Source organism: Dendropsophus ebraccatus, chromosome 9 (genome assembly GCF_027789765.1).
Source record: "Dendropsophus ebraccatus isolate aDenEbr1 chromosome 9, aDenEbr1.pat, whole genome shotgun sequence".
NCBI classification, from domain to species: Eukaryota; Metazoa; Chordata; class Amphibia; order Anura; family Hylidae; genus Dendropsophus; species Dendropsophus ebraccatus.
Genome location: NC_091462.1, coordinates 74,197,752 through 74,223,064, shown reverse-complemented (window position 1 = coordinate 74,223,064; position 25,313 = coordinate 74,197,752). Strand labels below are relative to the sequence as shown.

General features: G+C 43.0%; 1 protein-coding gene across 1 annotated transcript in view; it reads left to right on the top strand.

The window, feature by feature from the left end:
- The window catches only part of GTF3C1 (general transcription factor IIIC subunit 1), a 63,988-nt gene extending 38,931 nt beyond the window's left edge, over window positions 1–25,057 (top strand). Inside the window, exons 24-37 of the mRNA XM_069983653.1 lie at window positions 6,368–6,525; window positions 6,606–6,748; window positions 12,089–12,170; window positions 13,196–13,308; window positions 14,245–14,307; window positions 16,124–16,217; window positions 18,098–18,270; window positions 18,354–18,638; window positions 18,849–19,099; window positions 20,904–21,178; window positions 21,608–21,938; window positions 22,968–22,995; window positions 23,328–23,517; window positions 24,770–25,057. Of these exons, the coding sequence (XP_069839754.1) occupies window positions 6,368–6,525; window positions 6,606–6,748; window positions 12,089–12,170; window positions 13,196–13,308; window positions 14,245–14,307; window positions 16,124–16,217; window positions 18,098–18,270; window positions 18,354–18,638; window positions 18,849–19,099; window positions 20,904–21,178; window positions 21,608–21,938; window positions 22,968–22,995; window positions 23,328–23,517; window positions 24,770–24,979 (2,396 nt within the window). The 3' untranslated portion in view covers window positions 24,980–25,057. The remainder of the gene's footprint in view (window positions 1–6,367; window positions 6,526–6,605; window positions 6,749–12,088; window positions 12,171–13,195; window positions 13,309–14,244; window positions 14,308–16,123; window positions 16,218–18,097; window positions 18,271–18,353; window positions 18,639–18,848; window positions 19,100–20,903; window positions 21,179–21,607; window positions 21,939–22,967; window positions 22,996–23,327; window positions 23,518–24,769) is intronic.
- Window positions 25,058–25,313: the final 256 nt, after the last annotated feature.

The following is a 25,313-nucleotide window of genomic DNA, read 5'->3' as shown; positions in this document are numbered from 1 at the left end:
AGGCTGAAAATCTAAGCAGAACTGGCTTAGCTGCCCATACCAAGCAGTCACAGCACAATGATCTCCAGATCAGCCCCAAACTTCTTTGTTAAACATACAGCCACGGGTACAACATGTGACCCACGCTCCATTCATATTGAGCCGCTGGAATGAGCAGAGTGCTGTACTGGGCTCTTTCTGGCAGCTCCATAGAGAATGACTAGAGCCACAGGAGAGAGCCAAGTATAGCACTCATCTCTTTCCGGTGGCTCCATAGGAATGAATAGAGGCACAGGTCATGTGCCGTACCAACGGCTGTATTCATAAGAAAGAAGCCAGGGGCCACAGCCAGTGATTGGCTGGGCGGCCCGATAGAATTTGGGGTTTACAAAAAACAGGAAGATTCAACCAAAGTAATTTTGTTCTGTGCAAAGAACAGGTGCAAAGTATTTGGTCCCTTTGTTTTTGCTGTCACTGACCACTCTTATGTTTCAAAAGTTTTATTGAAGAGAATTTTTTCATATAAAGGAAAGTTATTACACAGACAAAGGTAAAGTATAACAAATCAAAAGCAAGGACATTGGTACATGTTATGGAAGATCATAAACATAAAGGGGGAGGGTAACATGGATCACCAAGTATCAGATCAGAGGTACGTATATAGTCCAAGGACCAGCACAGTCCAGGTCAAGATGCCCCCCTGCAAATGGGACGATTCAATTGAATGTATAAATCCAGGTAGTGGTGTAGGTAAGGCTATATGGTTCCGTCAAGGTGATCCAGATTGGTAGCATGTAGCAATGTGGAAATATCAACTGTAACCAAGGTAACAAAACCTAGAGGCCAACATGGCACAAAGAGTAACCTAAACAGCAGGCAGGGCAGCATCTCCAGAAACAATCAAATTACAGAATCAGCAATAAAAGTGTTAACCGATATCACTTGAAAGATATATGACTTCTATAAGCAAAAGGGTGTAGAATCGGGGGGGGGGGAGGAGAGAGGGAGGAGGGAGGGGGTGGGAGAAAAGGGGGGTGGGGGGGGGGGGACAAGAGGGGATACATCAGGCATAGCAACATCCAGAGTCAGGGGGGGGGTGTAATACTTGCTATTAGTCCAGGGTTCCCACTGCACGGAGAACGAACTCACAGTGCCTCTACCCTGGGCTATATATAATTCCATGGCATGGACTAATCTAAGTTCCGCGATTACATCCATAGCTAGAGGAGGAGTTTGTGATTTCCACTTTCTAGTGATCAATAAGCGGGCTACAGTTAGAACTTTACAGAATAGAGGCCTGTGACGTGAGGGGATCTGAGGTAGTCTGAGATATAGTAAGGCTTGTTCCGGGGATAGGGCTATTTGTACTCCAAAGAGTAAAGTAATTAAATCTGACACCTGGCTCCAGAACAGGCGGAGCAAAGGGCATTCCCAAAGTATGTGAAATAATGTGCCAGGTTGGCCACAATGTCTCCAGCAACTGGGGTCTGATGATGGGTACATCACGCTCAACCTTTGAGGCGTAAAATACCAATGTAAACGGCACTTTACTACATTTTCTCTTTGTGGAATGCTTATCACAGATCTGAGAGACCAACGAAATGCCTGCGTCCACTCTTCGGATGTATATGTGGTCTGTAATGCCACTTCCCATTTGATGACGTAAGAGTCCTTGTTGAAGAATTTAAGGTCACCAACATGACCATAGAATGGTTTTAGACCTTTTTGTTTCCTACTCAGCAGTAGGGGCAAATAAGAATCCCAGAACAGTACGGAATCAGATTTAGTGGAAAAGTGGCGTATTTGTAAGTATACATAAAAGTCATGAGCTGGCAGTTGAAACTGGTCTCTCAGAGAAGTGAAATCTTTCAAAACAGGCCCATCAAATAGGAAGGCAGAATTGGTGATGCCCAAGTCCCTCCAGGTCTCTAGGACTGATCTGGCTGCTGTATGCAAAAGAGAAGTAAAAGCTGTAATAGGAAAGTGTAAAGAAGAGGGGGTATGAGAGGAACCTTTATTTGTGTGACAGAGCTTCCAGCACTTCAAACTAGCAACCATAGGCGGTGGGAGGCATCCGGGAGCGACCCCAGGATCCAACACTACTGCAAAAAGGAAATCTTGTAGACTACCTTGGACATATGATCTTTCTATAATCACCCAGTTCGCCAAAGATTGATCATTCCACCAGTGGCGGAGCTGGGAGAGGAGGGTAGCTGAATAATGAAAGAAGGGGTCAGGGACCCCTAACCCGCCTAAATCAGGTGGCTTAACCAAAACAGAATATTTTATCCTGGGGGGGCGATTAGCCCAAATATAGGTGGAGATCAATTTGCGAATAGATTTAAAGAATGATTGGGGAATCACAATAGGGAGGGTCTGAAACAAAAATAGAAGTTTAGGGAGTAGAAGCATCTTGAACGCCGCAACACGGCCCATCCAAGATGTCTCTGTTTTAGAAAATTGCGTTGTTAATGTCTGAAGCTCTGTCAACAAAGGAAGGAAATTTTTCTGAAAGAGTAGAGAAGGTTGAGCGGTAATGTTGGTGCCAAGGTATCTAAGTGAGTCATGTTTCCAATCTAAGGGGAACTTGGCTTTAAGAGAGATCAATTCAGGGGAGGAAATGTGAAATGGTAAAATTTCAGATTTGGACTCATTTAGTTTGTAGTAGGAAAGGGCCCCAAAGGACCTTAGCAGGCGGAGGGCCCGGTTTAGGGAGACGGCAGGGTTGCTCAGTGAAAGTATAACATCATCGGCATATAATGATATGGTATGCATTTTATTTCCAATTTTAATACCTGAGATTTGGGGGTAGAGTTTCGAGTAAAATGCTCGGAAAGAGTCAGCTATATCTGCTGGAGTTACCAATTTCCCCTGGGATATAGGATCAATCAGGAAAGGGATACGAAATTTTGTATGTTGGGCTTTGAGCTTCTTTGCGAGCACTTTACCTGCTTTGTCCCCATGTGCGTAGTATACACTCTTGAGTTTACGTAGTTTATATTCATAATCCGATAGCAATGCCTCTCTCAGGCGGAGTCTTAACGACCTGAGTTCCATAGTAATGGAAGCAGTCTGACAGCGTTTGTGGATACTCTCCACTTTGTTAATGTCGGCTAGGAGAGAAGTGATCACTTTCTGGCGAGCTTTTTTAACTTGTGTGCCCAATTTTATGAGGATACCTCGAACAACTGCCTTATGGGCATTCCATAGGGTTTCCGGAGAGATGTCAGGAGAGGCGTTGGTATTAAAGTATTCCGATAACCCTTCCTCCACTTCAGATTTATGAGGGTTGTTTGAAATGAGAGATGCATTACACCTCCACAGAAACGTTTTGGGTGCATTACTATGTTCTGAAATATTTATGGATATAGGAGCGTGGTCTGACCACGTGCGTGTGAGAATTGTAGAGTTTGTAACCAATAGTAAGGTGGGAAGGTTAGTAATAAACAGATCAATTCTAGAATAAGAATTAAATCCAGGGGAATAATAAGTGTAATCCCTTTCTAGTGCGTGTTGGGCTCGCCACACATCATATAGATCCTCCTGCCAGAGGGAGTGGTCTAGAGAAGGTCGGGAGCGGGTAGGCGGATTCGATACATCTCTCTGAAGGTCGGGTGATACATTGAAGTCGCCACCGATAATTAGGAGGCCCTTCTGGTGTCGCTGCACTATCCTGAGAACCTTCCAGAAAAAGTTAATTTGGCCACTAGTAGGAGCGTATACATTGACCAATGTGTATTGGACATTGTTAATTGTGCAGATGAGGATCAGGTATCTCCCAGCCTTGTCAGTTATTTGGTGGTCTATTGTAACAGCAATTGAGTTCCTAAAGGCTACAAACACTCCTCTACTTTTAGCATTAAAATGGGAGTGGGCAATAATAGGGAAAGCTGAGTGTTTGATTCTGAAGGCATCCTGTGCTCGAATATGAGATTCCTGAACAAATAGAATATCGCATTTGAGCTTAGAAACCTCAGACCAAAGGTATGATCGCCTTCTAGGGGTGTTGGGCCCACGTACATTATAAGATACAAACTTTAAAACCATAACAAAATTTCAAACAGTAAGCTAATGGTGGTATTACCCTCCTGAAAGAGTACAAAGCAGGTTGCCCGCCATCTACACCACGTATTCAGCGACCAGGTAAGTAATATGCGAGACATAAGCTGGAGATGCTGCCTGCAAAATAAAAACAAACAAAACAAAAAACAAAGAGAGAGAGACAGGAACATAAATCAGGCTGTAATAGGCCTACAAGGCAGAAACGGGAAAGGGGGAATATTCGGGTTAACACCAACACCCAAATAGGTGTGGGGCACAAAGTCTGGTCTAGACCGAAGTGAAGAAAACTTTGGATGATCCTGTGGAGTGGCCCTTTTAAGTCTTGCCGCCTCGACCCTTGCGACGTGTGACGGTTTCCCAGTCTGGACGAATCATCTGCGGTTTAGGAGCTAGTTGAGATACTGAAGGTTCTGTTAACAGGTTCCAAGAATGTAGCAATTCAAAACCATCCTCTGGAGTTTGAATAATGGAAGTCGATCCGTTTCTGGAAACAATCAGTTTGTTTGGGTAACCCCATCTGTAGATGATGCGCTCAGCTCTCAATGTGGAGGTTATGGGGATTAGTGAGCGTCTCCATTGTAGGGTAAATCTGCAAAGACACTGAGGTCTTTATATTTGTCTGGAACTGAGTCTCTCTTTCTTGTGGCTTGTAACATAGCCTCTTTAATATGATAGAAATGGACCCGAACCAAAGTGTCTCAAGGCACATCAGAGGTGAGGTGACGTGGGCGAGGCACCCTGTGTGCTCGGTCTATGATCAAGTCTCTATTGGTAGAGTCAGGGAGAACCTCTTTAATAAAGCGCCGAACAAATTGTGACAGTTCGTCTGGAGATACAGATTCAGGTATGCCTCTTATCTTCAGGTTATTACGCCTGGATCTGTCCTCCATGTCGTTGATTTTGTTTCTCAGAAGTTGTACTTCCTCAGCTAAGTCAGAATGAGAGTCCACCATATCATTATGAATTAAAATCATCTCAGTCATCTTATTCTCAGTGTGGTGTATTCTTTCCTCCAGATGATTTACATTGGCACGGAGGGGGTTAACCGCATTGGTAAAGCTTTGCTGAATAGTGGTGTTCAGCATAGAAAGCAAATCAATCATAGCTGCGTGGGTTAGTGGCTCGGATAGAGGCTGTATAGATTTAAAGCAGTCTATAGGCATATCAATTTGTTCCTCAACTGCATGAGAGAAGCGAGGTCTCTGTTTGGCAGGGCCTGCAGAGGAGGGGGAGAGTCTGCTGATTCACAGCACGCAGCATCTCCCTGTTGTTCTCTGTCCGCAATATGGCTGGAAGCCCGTGCTTCCTCAGTGTCCTCTGAGTTCCCCTCAGTCCCCAAAGAATAAAGTGGGGAAAATCTATTAGTGTCTGGCCCCCAGCTCTTACCCGGGGGAGCTGAAGACTGTGTCTGTGTGGCTTCTGAGCCGCCGGCGCTTCTTCCTGCAGTGTCGCGGGCGCCATCTTGGATTGCTGAGGAGGAGAAAAACTCTGTCATTTTGCGGGGTAGAAAAGTTCTTTTGCCCCTGCGAAGTGCTGCCATGATCCAGAAGGGGTTCCGGTACCGATTGGTGCCGTTCGTTTCGGCTTACGGGTCCTTAGTCGCTTATTGTAGCTTCTATGGGCCGGGAGCTCTTCTCTCACAGGACCATCCGCTCCGGCTGCAGGCCACGCCCCGTCACTGACCACTCTTATCTGGTCATGTAAAAAGAATGACTTAAGCCACAGATAGAGGACGTTCTGCCAAACATAGTCTCACAACAGGAAGGTGCACCTCCATATTTCCATTTGGATGTTCTCAAATATTTAGATGTAACTCTACTGGAATGTTGGATTGGCTGCACTGTAAACAACCATTCAATATTGTTGTGCCAACCTCCTAGATCTCTAGCTCTAACACCATGCAGCTTCTTTCTGTTGGGGCAAATCAAGGTTTATCTGCCCCTCTACCCCACAGCTGCAGGATCGGAACGACCTGAGACAATGTCTCACTGAAAAAGTGGAGTCCACCTCCAAGGATATGCTGGATATGTGTCTGGACAAAACTGAACTACCTCCTATTTATCTTCCATGTCATCACTAGAAATTCCTTAGAAGTTTTTGGTATATAGATCTTGGTATATGGTCTTTTCATCTTAGTAAATTTGTGTCACAATTATAAATATTGCGTCCATATTGTTGCACCATCCTTTTTGATTCACCCTGTATGTCTCGCAAGGTGCTTATTCTTGTCTCTACACGGTTTTTACTGTGTTTTGTGTCTGCACCAAAACCAGCATTCATTATTTCCATGTTAAGATGTTAATATGTTAAAATGCTATTTTTGTAGAGGATATAAATGTAGAGAAGATCAAAAGAAACCGATATCATGATGAAGCTGATCAGAGCGCGCTACAAAGAATGACCCGCCTGCGAGTAGCCTGGACTTCACAGGAAGATGGATTACTAATGCTGTGCCGTATAGCCAGTAACATTCTAAACAGAAAGGTAAGAGAAGGATAAACTAAAGTACATCCACAGCTGCACAAGCAGTGTCATGTATTCTCTATATATGTTTTTTTGTTTAGGTGAACAGACCTTTTGTTCCGTGGCAAGTTGTTCGAGATATCATGCATGCCTGCATGGACGAGTCACTGGACAAAACCTCACACTCCATTGGAAGGAGAGCTCGATACATTATCAAAAACCCACAGACCTATCTGAACTACAAGTAAGTTATCATTAATTCCTTCATCTCCCTTGTACAAATCTTGAGCCTGCTAGGCTGATAAGTGATCACTCGTCCAAATTTTACCGCTACATTAAAGGAGAAGTCTGGCAAAAAAATTTATTAAAGTACTGTATTGCCCCACAAAAGTAATACAAATTACCAATATACACTTATTACTGCATCAAGTCTTCACTTCCTGGATAACTTAGTGATGTCACGACCTGACTCCCAGAGCTGTGCGGCTGTGGCTGCTGGAGAGGATGATGGCAGGGGGACACTGAGGGACACAGGGCACTGGAAGGAACACTGAGCATCCCTCTGCCATCATCCTCTCCAGCAGCCACAGCCCGCACAGCTCTGGGAGTCAGATTGTGACATCACCATTTTATCCAGAAAGTGAAGCCTTGATGCAGTAGTAACTGCAGGAAAAAAAAGCACTTTATAAGCATTTCCCGTAATAAGTGTATATTGGTAATTTGTATAACTTTTTTTTTTGGGGGGGGGGGCAATACAATACTTTAATAAAAATTTTCGCTGGACTTCTCCTTTAATAGCATTGTTTGTTTGGAAGGCCATAACCACAGCCTTTGCACTTATTCCACTGATCGAATTTCATTTCACCACAGTCACCACAAGTAAACCTTAACCGTGCAGTTACTGTTTGCTGCAATACATGGCTCCCTTTCCAAGATACATGTATATCCTGGATGAGCTTGGTGATCCAATCTGACATATAGGTGGCAGGATTCTGAGCATATTGTAAGAAATCACTACTACACGGAGCAATTATATGCCGAATCAGACTAATTCTCACCAATGTCTAAAAATCGTCAGCCACGGATAGCTATTTGTAATATTTGTGATGCAAGGCTAAAGGAAATAATACTATAATATACTTGTTATATAATAATATACTTGCCTGCCAATTAGAGCTGGGCGATATGGCCAAAAAATAAAATCTCGATTTTTTAAAAAATTTTGGACGATTCTCGATTTAAATCTCGATTTTTTTTTTTTTTTCCTTTTTGCTAAATAAACAGAATAGTTTTGTCCTTGCAGCATCAGATACTATTTTAATGACATTTGAGACAACTGTATTGCTTCTCACTGTAACAGTGCTCCCCTGTAGTAGACAAGCTCCCTGTGTGCCATTCTGGGCCCCCATATAGTATAGGAGATCTTCTTTGTGTGTTTAGTAGTGGAGGTATAGTGGATAAGGGGTGTAGTAGTAGTAGTACAGGTAAAGATGAGGGGTGTAGTAGTACAGGTACAGATGAGGGATGTAGTAGTAGTAGTAGTACAGGTATAGATGAGGAGTGTAGTAGTACAGGTAAAGATGAGGGGTGTAGTAGTACAGGTACAGATGAGGGATGTAGTAGTAGTAGTAGTACAGGTATAGATGAGGAGTGTAGTAGTAGTAGTACAGGTACAGATGAGGGGTGTAGTAGTAGTACAGGTATAGATGAGGGGTGTAGTAGTAGTACAGGTAAAGATGAGGGGTGTAGTAGTACAGGTAGAGATGAGGGCTGTAGTAGTACAGGTATAGATGAGGGGTGTGGTAGTACAGGTATAGATGAGGGGTGTAGTAGTAGTAGTACAGGTAAAGATGATGGGTGTAGTAGTACAGGTATAGATGAGGGGTGTGGTAGTACAGGTATAGATGAGGGGTGTGGTAGTAGTACAGGTATAGATGAGGGGTGTAGTAGTACAGGTACAGATGAGGGGTGTAGTAGTAGTACAGGTATAGATGAGGGGTGTAGTAGTACAGGTACAGATGAGGGGTGTAGTAGTAGTACAGGTATAGATGAGGGGTGTAGTAGTACAGGTACAGATGAGGGGTGTAGTAGTAGTACAGGTACAGATGAGGGGTGTAGTAGTAGTACAGGTATAGATGAGGGGTGTAGTAGTAGTACAGGTATAGATGAGGGGTGTAGTAGTAGTACAGGTATAGATGAGGGGTGTAGTAGTAGTACAGGTATAGATGAGGGGTGTGGTAGTAGTACAGGTATAGATGAGGGGTGTGGTAGTACAGGTATAGATGAGGGGTGTAGTAGTAGTACAGGTATAGATAAGGGGTGTAGTAGTAGTACAGGTACAGATGAGGGGTGTAGTAGTACAGGTATAGATGGGCAGCTAGGGGGTGACGGAGGGCGACTGGGGGTGACGGAGGGCGACTGGGGGGGACGGAGGGGGACTGGGGGTGACTGGGGTGATGGAGGGGGACTGGGGGTGACTGGGGGTGATGGAGGGGGACTGGGGGTTACTGAAGGAGGAGTGGGGGTGATGGAGGGCGACTGGGGGTGACTGAAGGAGGAGTGGGGGTGATGGAGGGCGACTGGGGGTGACTGAAGGAGGAGTGGGGGTGATGGAGGGCGACTGGGGGTGACTGAAGGAGGAGTGGGGGTGATGGAGGGCGACTGGGGGTGACTGAAGGAGGAGTGGGGGTGATGGAGGGCGACTGGGGGTGATGGAGGGGGACTGGGGGTGACTGAAGGAGGAGTGGGGGTGATGGAGGAGGAGTGGGGGTGACTGAAGGAGGAGTGGGGGTGATGGAGGGCGACTGGGGGTGACTGAAGGAGGAGTGGGGGTGATGGAGGGCGACTGGGGGTGACTGAAGGGGGACTGGGGGTGATGGAGGGCGACTGGGGGTGATGGAGGGCGACTGGGGGAGATGGAGGGGGGCTGGGGGAGATGGAGGGGGGCTGGGGGAGATGGAGGGGGGCTGGGGCAGCTGGGAATGATTGGGAAAGGAGTACACATAGCCCTCCTCCCCTCACCCCGGCCACACATGCAGGTCCCGGTCTCTGCAGGAGGCTGCAGGGACTGTAGTGGTGATAGCGTCGCTGCCATTACTGGAGCTGTACAGCGGGATCAGGGGTGAAGATCCTGCTGTACAGCTCCAGTAATGGCAGCGACGCTATCACCACTACAGTCCCTGCAGCCTCCTGCAGAGACCGGGACCTGCATGTGTGGCCGGTAGGGGAACGGAACGCTATGTGTACAGCTGGGGAAGGTCGGTCGCGGCTCTGGGGGACTGCCGACCGACCTGCACCTCGTCGCACTTCCCGCCCGCCCGGCACCTCCACGCAGCGCCGCCCCCTCACTTCCCGCCGGCCGTAACCTGCACCTCATGCCCGGCCGGCACCTCCACGCAGTGCTGCCCGCCCTCCATCTCCCGCCCGGCACCTGCACCTCCCGTCCGCCCGCCCGACTGACTCTCCGCACTTCTCTGCCCTTCTCTGCCCGCAATGATTTTTTGTGAAAATCGAATTTACGATTTTCACAAAAAATCTAATCGATTCTAACCTTCTGGGCGAATTAATCGTATTAATTCGATTAATCGCCCAGCCCTACTGCCAATATTCCCCGGTGTCCTCCTGGCTTGTTTCTGGCACTTCCTAGCCCATCAGATTCAGTGTCTCGGTCAGTGATTGGGACCAGAAGTGAGCTGCAGTGACCGGGGAATCCCACAGACAAGGCTGAGGGACACAGAGGGAACATGGGCAGGTAAGTATATCTTTATTATTTTACACCTTTAACCCCTTAGCGACCCATGACGTACCTGGTACGTCATGGTGCCGCGGGGGGTGTTCAGAGCGGGGTCCCGCCAGGACCCCGTTCTGAACGGCACCGCTCCCGGCTGCAATCTGCAGCCGGGCAGTGCCTCTATTAGCCAGCGCGGGTCCCGTTGCCGCGCCGGCTAATTAAACACTTCAATGCAGCTGTTAAACCTGACAGCTGCATTGAAGGGCTTTATACACAATATCCCTGGTGTCTAGTGGGACGGATCTCCCCCCGTTCTTCTGCCCGTGCCGGGCCTCAGCGTCACAATGACGCTGATCCAGACTCGGCAATAGATTGCTGTGGCCTGCAGCAGTCCATACCAATCTATGACCGATCTAATCGATCTTTACTGTGTATATACACAGCATTGATCTCTGAGAGATCAGTGCTGTGTATATAGAAGTCCCCCAGGGGGACTTCTAGTTAATGTAAAGGGTTTTTATTAATAAAAAATCCCCTCCCCTAATAAAAGTCCAAATCACCCCCCTTTTCCCATTTTATAAATATAAATGAATAAATAAACAAATAAATAACCATATTTGGTATCGCCGCGCACGTAATCGCCCGAACTATTAATCACATTCCTGATCTCGTACGGTAAACGGCGTCAGCGGAAAAAAATCCCAAAGTGCAAAATTGCGCATTTTTGGTCGCATCAAATCCAGAAAAAATGTAATAAAAAGTGATCAAAAAGTCGTATATGCGCAATCAAGGTACCGATAGAAAGAACACATCATGGCGCAAAAAATGACACCTGACACAGCCCCATAGACCAAAGGATAAAAGCGATGTAAGCATGGGAATAGAGCGATTTTAAGGAACATATATTTGTTAACAATGGTTTGAATTTTTTAAAAGCCATCACATAATATAAAAGTTATACATGTTACATATCGTTGTACAAGTAACGAATTAAGGAACATGCATAACAAGTCAGTTTTACCATAGGGCGAACGGCGTAAATGCAAAACTTCCCGAAATCAAAACAAATTAGTTTTTTGTTTTTCAATTTGACAGCGCAAATGATTTTTTTCTGGTTTCGCAGCATATTTTATGGAAAAATAATGCCTGTCATTGCAAAGTACAATTGGTTTAGCAAAAAATAAACGCTCATATAAGTCTCTAGGTGAAAAAATGCAAGCGCTATGGACTTTTAAAAATAAAATGGAAAAAGCAAAAGAGCAAAAACGAAAATTGACTTTGACCTTAAGGGGTTAAAGCAATGGCTGGACAGACATCCCTAACTGTACAATAATTAAGCCATATAATAGGCTCTGTATGCAAGTGCTGATCTAGTAGATCAGAGCTCACTTGCCCAGTATATAGGGCAGTGTAATACTGCGCATAAAGTAGGCAATACATTTTTTTCATATAAAATCTGTTCCCGTTTAAAGCCTTGAGCAGTAGTTGTCTTACTTCTTTGCAAACCTGTCAAACTTGCCTATCTGGGATCAAGCAGCACAGGTGCCTTCACTGCCTAGAGAGTGGCACATTCAGTCCAGACCCCATTCCACACCCTCTTATAAAGCAAGGTGCAAACATGACACATTAAAATTGTAAGGCTAGGGCACAGATTGCACCAGATTTTTGGTGCAATCTGTTTTTATTATCTCATCCTCTAACGTGGCCATATGCTCAAATTAATCTTAGGACTTTATTTTTATGTGTAGCAGCCTAGATGGCAGTAGATGTCTATAGAATCTAATACACATTACTACTAGAACTACAGAACCAGGTTGCGTACATAAGTGACACATGTAATGTATATTGTTGTAGAGTGTGCCTGGCAGAGGTGTACCAGGATAAAGGACTTTGTGAAGAGTTTATGAACAGAAAAGAAAACTATGAGGATCCTAAGGTAAGAATTATGTGGATGTACAGGAGTGGTGTGCATCCTGATCATGGAGTCAGTGTTCAGAAATCAGATATTTTACAGCATGTAAACTAAATGATTCTTGGGATGACATGCCAAATATTCTGTCGTGACGTGTAAAGATGCACAGGGGGTTGCATAATAGGCCGCCAGATCCTGTCCGAAATTATATGAAAATACAGAGCATCTATCATTAGGAATGCTCATTTATCCGATAACTGACTCATTATCGGCTTTACATCTCTCTTTCTAACAGGAGGTGTGTGGCTGATAACAATGTATTTAAGGCAGGTTTCACACACACACACACACACACACACACACACATCGCAGCAGATTTCACACTGCAAGTTCAGCGGCTAAATCCACTGCAGTAGTGATTCTTGTCATTTTCTATGGCTTTACATACGCAGCAGATTTTTTCATTCCGCTACAAGTATGTAAAGCCCTTTCCCTTAATTCATTACCTGGCTTGCTTCTCGGGCTCCCAGCTCCCTGACACCCCACTCAGCCAATCAGTGGCTGTGGGTGTCTGAACTGACGGGCTGCTCAGCCAATCACTGGCTGCGGTGGTCCCGGCCAGTGATTGGCTAAGCAGCCTTACAGCCTTACAGTTTAGACACCCACTCTGAAGCTACGGCCACAGCCAAGGACAGAAGAACTCCAGAACCAAGGCCAGGTAATGTATACAATTTAATGGCAAGGGCTGCACAGATATCGCAAACAATGTCCATGCAGCACTTACTAAACGATTATCGAGCTGTGTAATAGACAGATTGGTGCTCGCTTACAGAGGCATTAGGCCATCTAATACGACTCTTAGAGTAAGCTCTCTTGCTGCCGGAGAGCTAAATTGCATATAGTTAACTTATCAATATTCTGATGCCCATTTTACCCATTAGAATACGTAATCTCCTATATATTGTAAGCATCTGTCTATTCTGTACATGAGGGTGCGAAAGATCACACATGATCCTCCCTTGTTAATTCCAGTTCTTTCTATCACAAAGGTTTGTGCTGCTGAGTTTAAAGAATTTGTGGACAGGTTGAAGTTAAAATTCAGCTCTGCTGGGGGGGACCCGATGTATGAAATCCCAGATACTGTCAATGAGCTGTTTAAAAGGTAAGAGCTTGGATTACATCATCTTTGCTTATAAATACTAAAACAGTCTGTTATAATGCTGTTGTTAACTGCAAAAATGTATTGTAGTAAATGAATACATTAAAATCTTTATAAAAACACAATAAAACATAAATATATGGAACCTCAGCAAGTATAGGATCTCTGGGCCCATCTCTGCTGCACCACTCCGGGTGCCAGGGAAAAGCTTGATCTAATCCTGGGAAATTATTAGAAGTTTCACAAGATTGAATCCAGCTTTTTCCCGCGTCCTGGGAGTAGTGACAGGGAGCGGAGCAGTGCGGGAAGCCCGGCGGCGTGATCAGCAGAGCGCCGATCAAATGAAGCGATTCGCTTCGCTTGATGAGCGCTTCAGGTCATCTCTAGTGATGATCAATATACTGTATATTGATAAAAAGCTGAGGGTGCAGAAATGTGGTGTGGTTTGGTTTGCTTTTAGCTTTCTTTAAAAAAAATAGATTAAAACCAAGAATTGTCCTTAAGATTGAAAAAAAATTGAGATTTTAATTTTAGGCCATATTGCTCAGGTCTTTCTTTAAGAGTGTAATGTGCTATTCCTATGCACTGTATATTGTGACTAGTTCAGGGCCATAAGCTCTATGAGATGGGGCTTATAGATTAAGCAGTTACATATTTATTATGGCTTCAAAATAACAAAAAGACATTGAAACAATTAAATAGAAGTAAAGAGAACCCTCTCCAGCAATGCTTCAATTGTAGGCTTCTGCGGGTATGACTGACAACAGGACCATCAATCTTACTGGCTTCCAGCCCTTCTACATAACTGCTGTATATGCTCCCCATAAGCTGCTTTTAGTATATAAATGAAGCTGCGTACATTTCTAGGTCTCAGTTCTTATGTCTCAGAGTTATTCATCAAAACTTATCCGTATCAGTAACACAATCTTTATTTGGCAGGTTTCGCGTCTTGGCTGTTGGCGATGAATCGAACCAAGAAAAGGGCTTGGAGATCATCAACAGGTATTGCCATAAATGTCTGTACAGTTTTGTTTCCTCTTATCAGTTCCTTCTAGTGCCCCTGAAACCAAGTCATTCTGCCACAAGAGGAAGGCTAGTGACATCACGGCGGGCATAAGGCCTGTACCTCTGAGAGAAAGGGAAGAAGCCATCTACACATTTTATTACAGATTTGCTTTGTTGTGTTCTTTAACTTGTCACTGTCGTTATAACTTTCAAAATTAACAGGGGATGTGATATAAAGCAAGTTTGCTATTTACATTCATTATGTTTTGAGTTTTTTTTTATCATGCTTTAAGCCCTTCAGGACCAGGGTCATTTTCTTTGTTGCTCTTTTTTCTTCCTAATGTTTAAAAGGCCATAGCGCGTGCATTTTTTTCTTCTACAGATCCACATGAGCCCTTATTTTTTGCAACACCAATTATACTTTGCAACAACACTTTTTTTTTTTTATTAAATATGCTGTGAAACTAGAAAGAAATATTTGCGCAGGGAAATTGAAATTTATTTTTTTTAATTTTAGGGAGGTGTTGTGTTTACGCCATTCGCCCTACGGTAAAACTGACATATTATCTATGTTCCTCAAGTCAGTACGATTACAATGATAGGAAACTTATATATGATTTTTATTTTATCTCACGGCTTTTTAAAAAAAATCATTAAAAAAAAAAAAAAAAAAACTAAAACCCCCCCCCCCAAAAACGTGAATGTGTTCCATGTGTACCATCCTTATAACGCTGTTATTTTTTGGTCTATGGGGCTGAGTGAGGTATAATTTTTTGTGCCATGATCTGTATTTTTTATTGGTACCTTGTTAGCATATATGTGACTTTTTGATCACTTATTTTTACAATTTTTCCGGATTTGATGTGACAAAAATCAGCAATTTTGCGTTTTGGCGGGTTTTTGCCCTTATGCTTTTTACCGTGCAAGATCAGGAATGCAATAATTGAATAGTTTGGATGATTATGCACGCGGCGATACCAAATATGTTTGTTTATTTATTTTTATGTATAAAAATGAATTAAACTTTTATCATGGGATTTTTTATTAATGAAAAAACTTATTTTTTAATACTTGAAATTTTAGTCCCTCTGGGGGACTTTTATAGAGAACAGTGCACTATACTTAAACAGCACTGATCGATTAGATCGTTGCTGGATTGCTTTGGGCTGCTAAAAAAAGCCCACTGCAATCCATTACCAAGCAGGGATCAGCATCATTGCGACGCTGAGGCCCAGTGGGGTAAGATGAAGGGACGGCCGCTCCACAATCACATGGTGGGGGGGAGGTTGATTCCCCCCCACACACACTAGACATCAGGATTGACAGCTGCATTTAGCAGGCGCAGCACGACCCCTCTCTGCACCCCCCAACCGCAGCAGTTAGGTTCTTCTGCGGGAAAGGGTTAGAATAAAGCTGTACTTACTTGTATCAAATTCCTGTCTCCTAAAGGCAGCTTTTAGTCTTCTGCTGGTTGGAAACGAAAAAAGACTAAACACAGGAAGTCCAGGTCATCTGATCGTTCACAGAGAAGGCAGTCATTTGATTGATGGACGTATTGAGCCTTGCTACATTGTACTGGCCGGGACTTCACGTGTTTAGTGTTTTGTGGGGGGTTTTTTTCCAACCAGCACAAGGCTAAAAAACTGCCTTCAGGAGACTAGACCAGGATACAAGTAGATATAGCTTTGTTTTAAATCTTCGGATTTAGATTTTGAAAGTTCTAACAGCAGGTACCCTTTAATGTCTATTAATTGATCCTCCTTTCATTGTAAGCCATTCTGAGACACTTTTTTTTTTTCTCGTGTCTGTAAAGTGTGGATGATATTCAGGTGTTAGTGTTACAGAACCTCATATTGAGCACGCTGGCACTTTCTGATATGCAGATGAAGTCCTGTCGATCTCTACAAGTAAGTACAGTACGTTCTGTTGTCATTTAACCAGGCACTGTCATTACCAGTAAATAATAATAAATCTGCAGGCGAGTCGATATACTACATCTTTTGCAATTTACTATTTTTAATGTTTTTTGCTTGTTTTCTATATAAAAAACAATGCTATAAAATTGACACTGGGGGAAGGGGGAGATTTATGAAAGGGTGTAAATATACACCTGGTGTAAACTGCCCACAGCAACCAATCACAGCTCCTCTTATATTTTACCAGAGCTAAAAGCTGAGCTGTGATTGGTTGCTGTAGGCAGTTTACACCAGGTGTATATTTACACCCTTTCATAAATCTCCCCCTAGATGTCTCACTTGCTGGAAAATGCAGCTGAGGCTCCATCACTAAGGCCATTTGGTCTTTTGTAACAGAAAAAAAGAGACCAAATGCAGGAAGGGATGTCAGTTGTCCCTCTGCTCTGCACAGACTGGCCCAAGGAAGATGAATGCTGATTGGCCAGCAGCTGTACACACAACCTTCGTGCACTGCTGCGCGCTAATTTATCTAAGGCAAATGTCATTTACAAAAAAGGCATGACCACCGACTTAAGAGTAAAATGGAGAACAGCAAGCATTAAAGCGACTCTGTATCCACCAACCCACCCCACCAAACTGCTAGTACCATCTGTTTGATGAGTTAGACTGCCTTTACATAGAGAGATTTATCTGACAGATTTTTGAAGCCAAAGCCAGGAACAGGCTATAAACACGGAACAGGTCTTAAAGGAAAGACTGGGATTTCTCCCCTTTTCAAGTCCAATCCCACAGTATCTCTATTGGAGGGCTTGCGCACCTCTGCTCCTGCCATTCTCCTGGGCCATTTAGCCCCTTGGTGATGGAAACCACCTTTCCCATTTTATAAATAAAACACATAAAAGTAATAAAATAAATAAACATATTATATGTGGAATCGTCCGCTCTATTACATCTCTGGTTAACAAATATGGTACTAATAAAAACTAGAGATCATGGCCCAAAAAATGACACCCCATACAGCCCCATAGGTGAAAAAATAAAATGCAATAGAAGTTACAATAGGGCCATTTTAAATATACCTACTTGCAAAAATAAAGTTTTACTGTTAATAACAATAGTAAAACATTAGAAAAGCTGTAAACTTTATATCACTGTGTTCAGTCTGACCTATAGAATAAAGATATCATGTCAGTTTTATTGTAAAGTGCATTACATAAACACGGACTCCTCCCTCCCCCCCCCCGGACTTTGCATAATCTGTCCCAAATATTTTGAGGGTTCTGTCATTAACTATATGGTAGATTGAAAGGCTGCATTACAAAGTACACCTGTTTCTGAAAAAACGTAAAAAAGTGTAAATTGTCACTGTCCTTAAGGCCATTTTGGGCCAGTTTAGCTTTACATATTAGTTTGAAATGTTTGGAACCCCAATAGAGGGTGAATGGAGCTCAGGCCACTGTGGCTGTGCAGGGGTGGGACAATTGCATCTCCGTTCTCGGGATTGGTGGGGGTCCCACTGCATAAAGTTAAAAGGGTCATAATTAGAGATGAGCAAACCTCCAGTATGCTCGAGTCCATCTAAACCCGATCGTTCGGCATTTGATTAGCGGTGGCTGCTGAAGTTGGATAAAGCCCTAAGGCTATGTGGAAAACATGGATATAGTCATTGGCTGTGTCCATGTTTTCCAGACAACCTTAGAGCTTTATCCAAGTTCAGCAGCCCCCGCTAATCAAATGCCGATCGTTCGGGTTCGGATGGACCCGAACCCGGTTTGCTCATCTCTAGTCATAATAACAATAATATTTATTTGTAGAGCGCCAAGAGATTCCACAGTCATTAGATTTTATTTGACAATTTTCTCCTCTTGTAGACATTTCGGATATACAGACAGTATCGTGATGACATTCTAGGAAAGGCTTTTCGGGAATTTCAGAAGAGACGATTGGTAAACCGACGTCGTGGAAATCATACATTAGGACCAAAGAAAAATCGTGCGTTACCTTTTGTGCCAATGTCCTACCAGTTATCCCAGGGATACTACAGGTAAGATTTCCAGTAATCTCCTGCCAGCTCATTGTATTCAGTGAATGGTTTACAGCTTATCAAAGCCTTCCCTCTTCCCATAGGCTTTTCACTTGGCGCTTTCCATCTACAATTTGTACAGAATCTTTCCAGTTTTTGGAAAAGTTGAAAGTTTGTGGCTTTTCTGATCAAAAAGACGTGTTCTGCTTTGGCGAGCAAAACAATGAGTGTGCAACAGACGCGCTGGTATTTCCTTTGGATGGACCGGGTGGCCATTGTGTAACCATGCTCTCTCTCTTGCTTCTGGGATATTTATCTGTCCATGTGAAAATCCCTGACCAGATTGTAGTGGTGGACAGCACTTTGGTTGAGAATGAAGTTATGAAAAGGTAACTGATGTCCATCTTAGTAGACCTGGAACTAAACACATCTCTGCTAAAATTCCTTTAATCCAGAGTTAGAAGAATCTAACTTCCAGATTACCAAATACTGTGGAATATTTGACCTTCATAGGAATGCATATGTAATAATGTTGTATCCTGCGTTTTACGTTACTTTTCTGTTATCTTATTTAATTCTTTAATCCTATTTTGCTGCAGCCTTGGAAAAGATGGACTAGACGATGAAGATTTTGATGACGAAGATGACGACAGTTTAGGAAACAAGCGGAAGATAGAAGTGAAAGCACGTCAGGCATCTCATACGAACTATCTGCTGATGAGAGGTTACTGCGCCCCAGGAATAGTCAGCTCAAGGAATCTGAACCCGAATGACAATGTGGTCGTCAACTCCTGTCAAGTGCGTCTGAAGCTAAGGGATACCCCTCAAAGTGGAAGGTTAAATTGTTCTAGTAAGTGAACTACAATGCAGTCCAAATCGGTTATGTTTACAGATTTAACATAAGTCCTGACATAGTCTGTGTTAAATTAAATAAAGTAGAGCGTTCATAAAACAGGTAATGCATGTAATCTTACCTGAGCAGTTTAATGATGAAACTGTGTGAGGCAAATGGAGTGAGTCAGTGATGATCTCACATTGCTGACACATAGCAAGACTTCCAATTAAACTCATGGAAACAAGGATTTAACCCAGACACACAATATGCTTATTTATTTGGAATTAGTCAGCTTCCATTATGCTGTATCTTAACCATTTGTATCTTTCTGTTATGGTATTTTAATTTTAAATTGGAAAATGATACAATCTGGAATATTCTGTTTCTGGGGGCATATTATTCACTCAAGTGGCATCCAGATACGTCTACAAAAAAATTATGGGGTTAATTTTCAGTATGATTGGGCTATGTTGTGGGATACCTTAATAAACTAGACCATGGGTCTCCAAACTGCGGCCCTCCAGCTGTTGCAAAACTAAAACTCCCATCATGCCTGGACAGCTAAAGCTTTGGATTTTGCTGTCCAGGCATGATAGGAAATGTAGTTTTGCAACAACTGGAGGGCCGCAGTTTGGAGACCCATGAACTAGACCGTAAACTTGAATGCTAAGCTGTCCTTTTAATTCAAGTTGAAGATGACCCAAACCTACCATTCCATAAACATGTTAAAGCTGGGTACACACTACGTTTTTGCAATTTGTCTTTTGCAAAAAACGGATGAATAACTGATGACGGTGTGCATTTGTTTTTAACCGGTTTTCCATTTAAAAAAATGGATCATAACTGATCCGTTAAAAAAAAACAAAAAAAAAAAACGGATCCGTTTTTTTCATCAGTTTTTCATTGCAAAAACGTAGTGTGAACCCAGCTTAAGGAAATCAGTAGTTTTTACCTACCTGAACTGCTGACAGCCCATTAGGACGTCAGATAGGAGTGGAATCATATCAGGAACGGGTCATGCAGCCTGCATGACAGAGACAAACACTATTCCATGCTCGAGTTACTGCCACCACCACAAGTGTCAAAATGGCACGCTCTTCACCCAGAAAATTATGCTAGACAGAAGTATGGATCTCCTGTATAGCAGGATCACCACAGGTCTCGGGTACAATCAATAACATTTAACATGTCTGACATGCCAGAAGGTATTACAAATGACAGTAACACTTAAAAGTGACACTGTCACCCCCTATTTGCATTTTCACTGCTCTCCACAGGTGTAAAGGGTAAATGTTACAGCTTTCATTACTTATTTTATATCATGCCTCATGGTGCTTGTTCTGGTAAAAAGTTGTTTTTATCACCTGTGAATTGGTATATGTGGGTAGGGCCTTGCGCCCTATGTGCCACATCGCTAACACCGTAACGTCATCACCGCATAGGCCCCGTCCCCTCAGCAGCCATTGGAAAGGCCAGCCTAAAGCTCTAGGCCCCACCCCGCTGGATTGTCCCACACCAATGGCCGCTGAGGGGATGGGGCCTATGCAGCAATGACGTCACGGATGAGGCGGGGCTAAGTGGCGATAGGGGCGGAGTGATGTGGCACATAGGGTGCTAGGCCCCGCCCACATAAACCAATCCACAGGTGATAAAAACTACTTTTTACCAGAACAAGCACCATGAGGCGTGATATAAAATAAGTAATGAAAGCTGTAACATTTACCCTTTACACCTGTGGAGAGCAGTCAAAATGCAAATGGGGGTGACAGGTATCAGTCATGTATCTGTTTCTGATCAATCACTGATCCATTCTTTCTAGGTTCCCTTAGTGATTTTCTTGCGGAAATGCCTTCCCTTCCTCCTCTGTTCACGGAGCTTGTAAACACCAAAGATCAGAACATCAGCACCTTCATAAGCCAGTGCACCAAGAGCCATGGGTACACCCCAGATGATGTGGACTCTGCACTGGAAATCTTTTCTGCAGTCGAAGCCAGTTCAAATCTTGGGATGAAAATGTTAGATCTTGGAGAAAGATTTATTAAATATGAAGATGTAGAAAATGGAAGGACAAAATCTTTACAGCAGTACGTGCAGGTAGGTGCCAGCGCTCCATTCTTCTATGCAGAGCTGCTGCTTTTTATTTTGTTCTCAGCGCTCCTGTTCCCTAGGTATTGGTGACATTAGTTTCTCCATCCAATATGCGAAACTAGACAGCAAAGAGGGTGGTCGCCAAGAAAGAGCAGTGGTGACCACCCCATTGGTGTTCTGGGCCATATTGGGCATCCAGATTAACTGAATCATGCTAAGGAACCAGAGGGCTTAGAAAAAAAATAGTGTCCAAATCTGTGGTGGGGGTCCACAAGCCCCTAACTTAGTGAGAAAGAATAGAGATATACAGGGAGCCTTTCTTAATGTACAGCCCTTTTACACAAAACTCACAGCTCAAAGGTTTAAATAGGAGTGGGGGTCCCCAAGTGGGTATATGGACAAAGGTTGTCCTAATAAGACCTTTCTTTCTCTTAGGACCTTCTAACATACAGACAAGTGCTACAAGTTGGAGGAGCCTGTGTTAGACTGGTAGCCACAAGCAACGCTGATCCCTGGGTTCTGCATTCATACAGCTTAAAAGAACAAGACAAAGCCCTTATTGGTAAAGATGCTGACTGCTTAGAAATGGCACAGCAAGCCTCTGATGACCAGGTTAATAGTGATATAAGTGTTTCTGAGCTGCCAAGAAAGAAAGCACTTCTTGAGATTGTGGATTCTGAAAACTCAAATGATGCCGAAAAGACTGTGGTTCCTGTAGGACCAAGAGTTTCTGACAGTGACATCTTCACTTCAAAAATAAATACAGGTAAGAAAGTAGAATTCTGTTGCTCCCCAGATGCCTGTGCTATAATGGGATACCAGCATATTAAGGGTGCGTTCACATGGACAGGATCTGCAGCAGATTTGATGGTGCAGATTTGAAGTTGCAGATTCAATGCAAAGTAACTCTGGGCCATCAAATCTGCTGCAGATCCTGTATGTGTGAACGCACCCTTAAAGGGGTACACAAGTGAAAAAGCTTTCTTTTCAAATCAGTTGGTGTGAGAAAGTTATATAGATTTGTAATTTACTTCTATTTAAAAATCTCCAGTCTTCCAGGACTCATCAGCTGCTGTATGTCCTGCAGGTATTGGTGTTTATTTTTTTCCAGTCTGACACAGTGCTCTCTGCTGCCTTATCTGCTTGTGGCAGGAACTGTCTAGAGCAGTAGCAAATCCCCATAGAAAACCTCTCCTGCTCTGGATAGTTCCTGTTGATTTGAAAAGACAAATTCACAGAGTACCAATTAAATATCTGAATTATTTTGAACTGCATTACTGCTATCATTTGTAGCGTGTGAAATTATAGGGGTTTTCCTATTGCATAAATCCACAAAAAGGACCATCAATATCTAATTAGCGCATGCGGACACCCAACGCCTCCACCAACAGCTGTTCTGCAGGCCGCTGCAGTTAAATCCAAGCCGTTAATGGGGTTGGAAGCAGTTGCCTCTGTTCACTATGTAAAGTTCTGCCTGGTTACTGCAGCTCAGCTTCTGGTCACATTCCTGGTCAAGCGCTCTCCTACACATTGGACTTTCTAAGCCCCATCTCTACATCTTGTGTTCGGCATTGGTCTCTCTGCTAGAAACAGAATTTACAGAGAACAGCAGAATCCAGGGAAGGGAGACAAGTGGCCAAGACTTTAGGACTTTTTTTTTGTTGGGGATAAGGAGTGATTTCTGGTAAATAGAGTGATTTATATATTATAGAAGTCACATATAACATGGAGGGAAGATGTTTGAAATAAGAGTGACTATTTAAAGTTGTTCTAATATTTAACTTCTTTCTTTTAGGAGAGTCTATGGGGATATTAAATGAGAGGTAAGTGGTATATGGCCTAGAGTGTATGCTGGCTTTGCATCATGTATAGTAGTATAAGCTACCTGCCATAAATTGCCCATTTCTTTTAATAAAGAAAAATTAACCCTTTACCTGGTGTCAATTCCATAACAACAGGGATGGATTAAGGGTAGCTTCACACGTACCGTATCGCTGCGTTTTTATCGCTGTGTTTGGTGCGATTTTTACATGCGAGTTTAAATTTTCACATGATTTTCAAGTGAAAATCAAAACTCACATGTAAAAATCGCACCAAACACACAGCGATACGGTACGTGTGAAGCTACCCTTAGAAATCTTTTTTTTCCTCCTAGGGATTCGGATTGTTGCTTTCTTGGAAGGCCATGGAGGATTGTAGATGGAAGTCTGAATAAACCAGTGTGCAAAGGCATGCTGGAGGCTGTTTTGTACCAAGTAATGACCAAACCAGGGATTACACAGCAGAGCCTGATCCAGCATTACAATGATGTGCTGCAGCCTGTCATCATACTTGAGTTATTGCAGGTAATAAGAATACAACAATGTTTCCTGTTTCTTCCTTCTCACAGACTTTTTTACAGCACATTTCTCTGTATAATAAAGGGCACAGATGTAAAACTTGCAGTCCTCCAGCTGCTGCAAAACTACAAATCCCATCATGCCTGAACAGCCAAACTTTGTCCAGGCAGCACAATGGGAATTGTAGTTTTGCATCTGTGATGTAGGGGGGTCTGCTCATTCCCACCACTTCCTCTTATTTTCAGCTGTGAAATTCCCCAATTGATAGACTCCCTATAAACAAGTAGTAGTTAGGAAGATGCAAAAATAGTAAAAAGACAGTGCACTCACCACTTGTAGTCTTTTTATTATATCAACGTGAATAAAACATTAAAAAATGTGTTCAAACCAGTGAGGTGTTCGGCGTCCTTGTGGCTTGCAAATTTTTGATGTTTTCTACACATTGATACAATAAAAGGACAAGTGGTGAGTGCACTGTCATTCTACTATTTTTGCAGTTTGCTTGAACTTGCTATCTCAGACAAGTAGCGCCCCACTAGATCCATTATATCACGCAGCTCTTTCACTTAAACAGTTTGTAGCATTGGGGAAGTGCTGGTATGGCCTACGTTTGTAGCTAGAAAGATGCAGCTAATGGAAAGGGGGTTCTCTAAAAATCAGCATGTGTGCTGCACCAGCACTCCATTCACTCTTTATAATACTTCTAAACAAAGCCAAATTTCACTCTCTGCAATGTTTTGATTGGATCTGGTTGTTTAGATCCCTACCGATCATTAGATGCTTTGACTTACTGCAAAACCTAACTTTTGCAGCAAGTCCTATGGTGCCCTTACACAGTGAGCCGAGTGGAGGCACAGCAGTGCACTTAGGACGCCCACTGATGGTTAGGTGATGCTGACATAACACCCAGATCCCAATTAATCAAAACTTTTGAAGTCTGTGTGACAGGAATGAATGTTACTTTTTCCATTGCTTGGTTTGGTTAGACCAGAGAAGCAATAGAAAGCAGGTTTAATGGGAGGAGGTCCACGCATTTAGGGTAACTGAGGAAATAACCACACCAAGGCATCATCCTGCACTGTACCTGTTTGTTTCCTCAGTTACTCTGAATTCCTGGACCTTCACCTTTAAAACCTGCTTTTAACATGTCATTTGATGCACATCTGCAGATTATATAACTTTTACCAATCTGCCACCTTTGCAGTTTAGTAAATAGTATTGAGAGTTAGTGTACAACAGACATGTTTTGTTTCTTTAGGTCCTGGAACATATAGGCTGTATAAAAAAGAGCTACATTGAAAAACCAACCAAAGCTTCTCTCTTCTCAAAGTCTACAATCCCTCAAGTGTTTAAACACAGCAAAATATCCGAGGACTTAACCGTATTTTATGAACCTAGCATGGACTGCACGCTGAGGCTGGGTGGGATCTTCCCTTCTGAAGTGAACTGGAATAAATGGGTTTTGTAATGTTATTGCTCTGTTACTGGTATTTATTGTAGTCATGTAATGTTTTGTAATAAATAAAATTATTTAATTTTGACACTTCATCTGACTTATTTTTCTTGTTTTTCCTTTTCACAAACCTGATAGGAGGAAAGGGATAATGTTTCTCTTTGAGGAGAATGTAATAAAGACATATAGTAACTTATAGACCTTTCATACTCCACAAGGAATTTTAGGAAGATATGCAAAGCAGCTCTCCCCCAGTCTTTCCGATACAGTCCAGTTTATATACTCCTTAGTGCCTGATTTCTCATCTGGTGTTTAACCCATAATCTCATAATTTTACACAGAGCCCTAG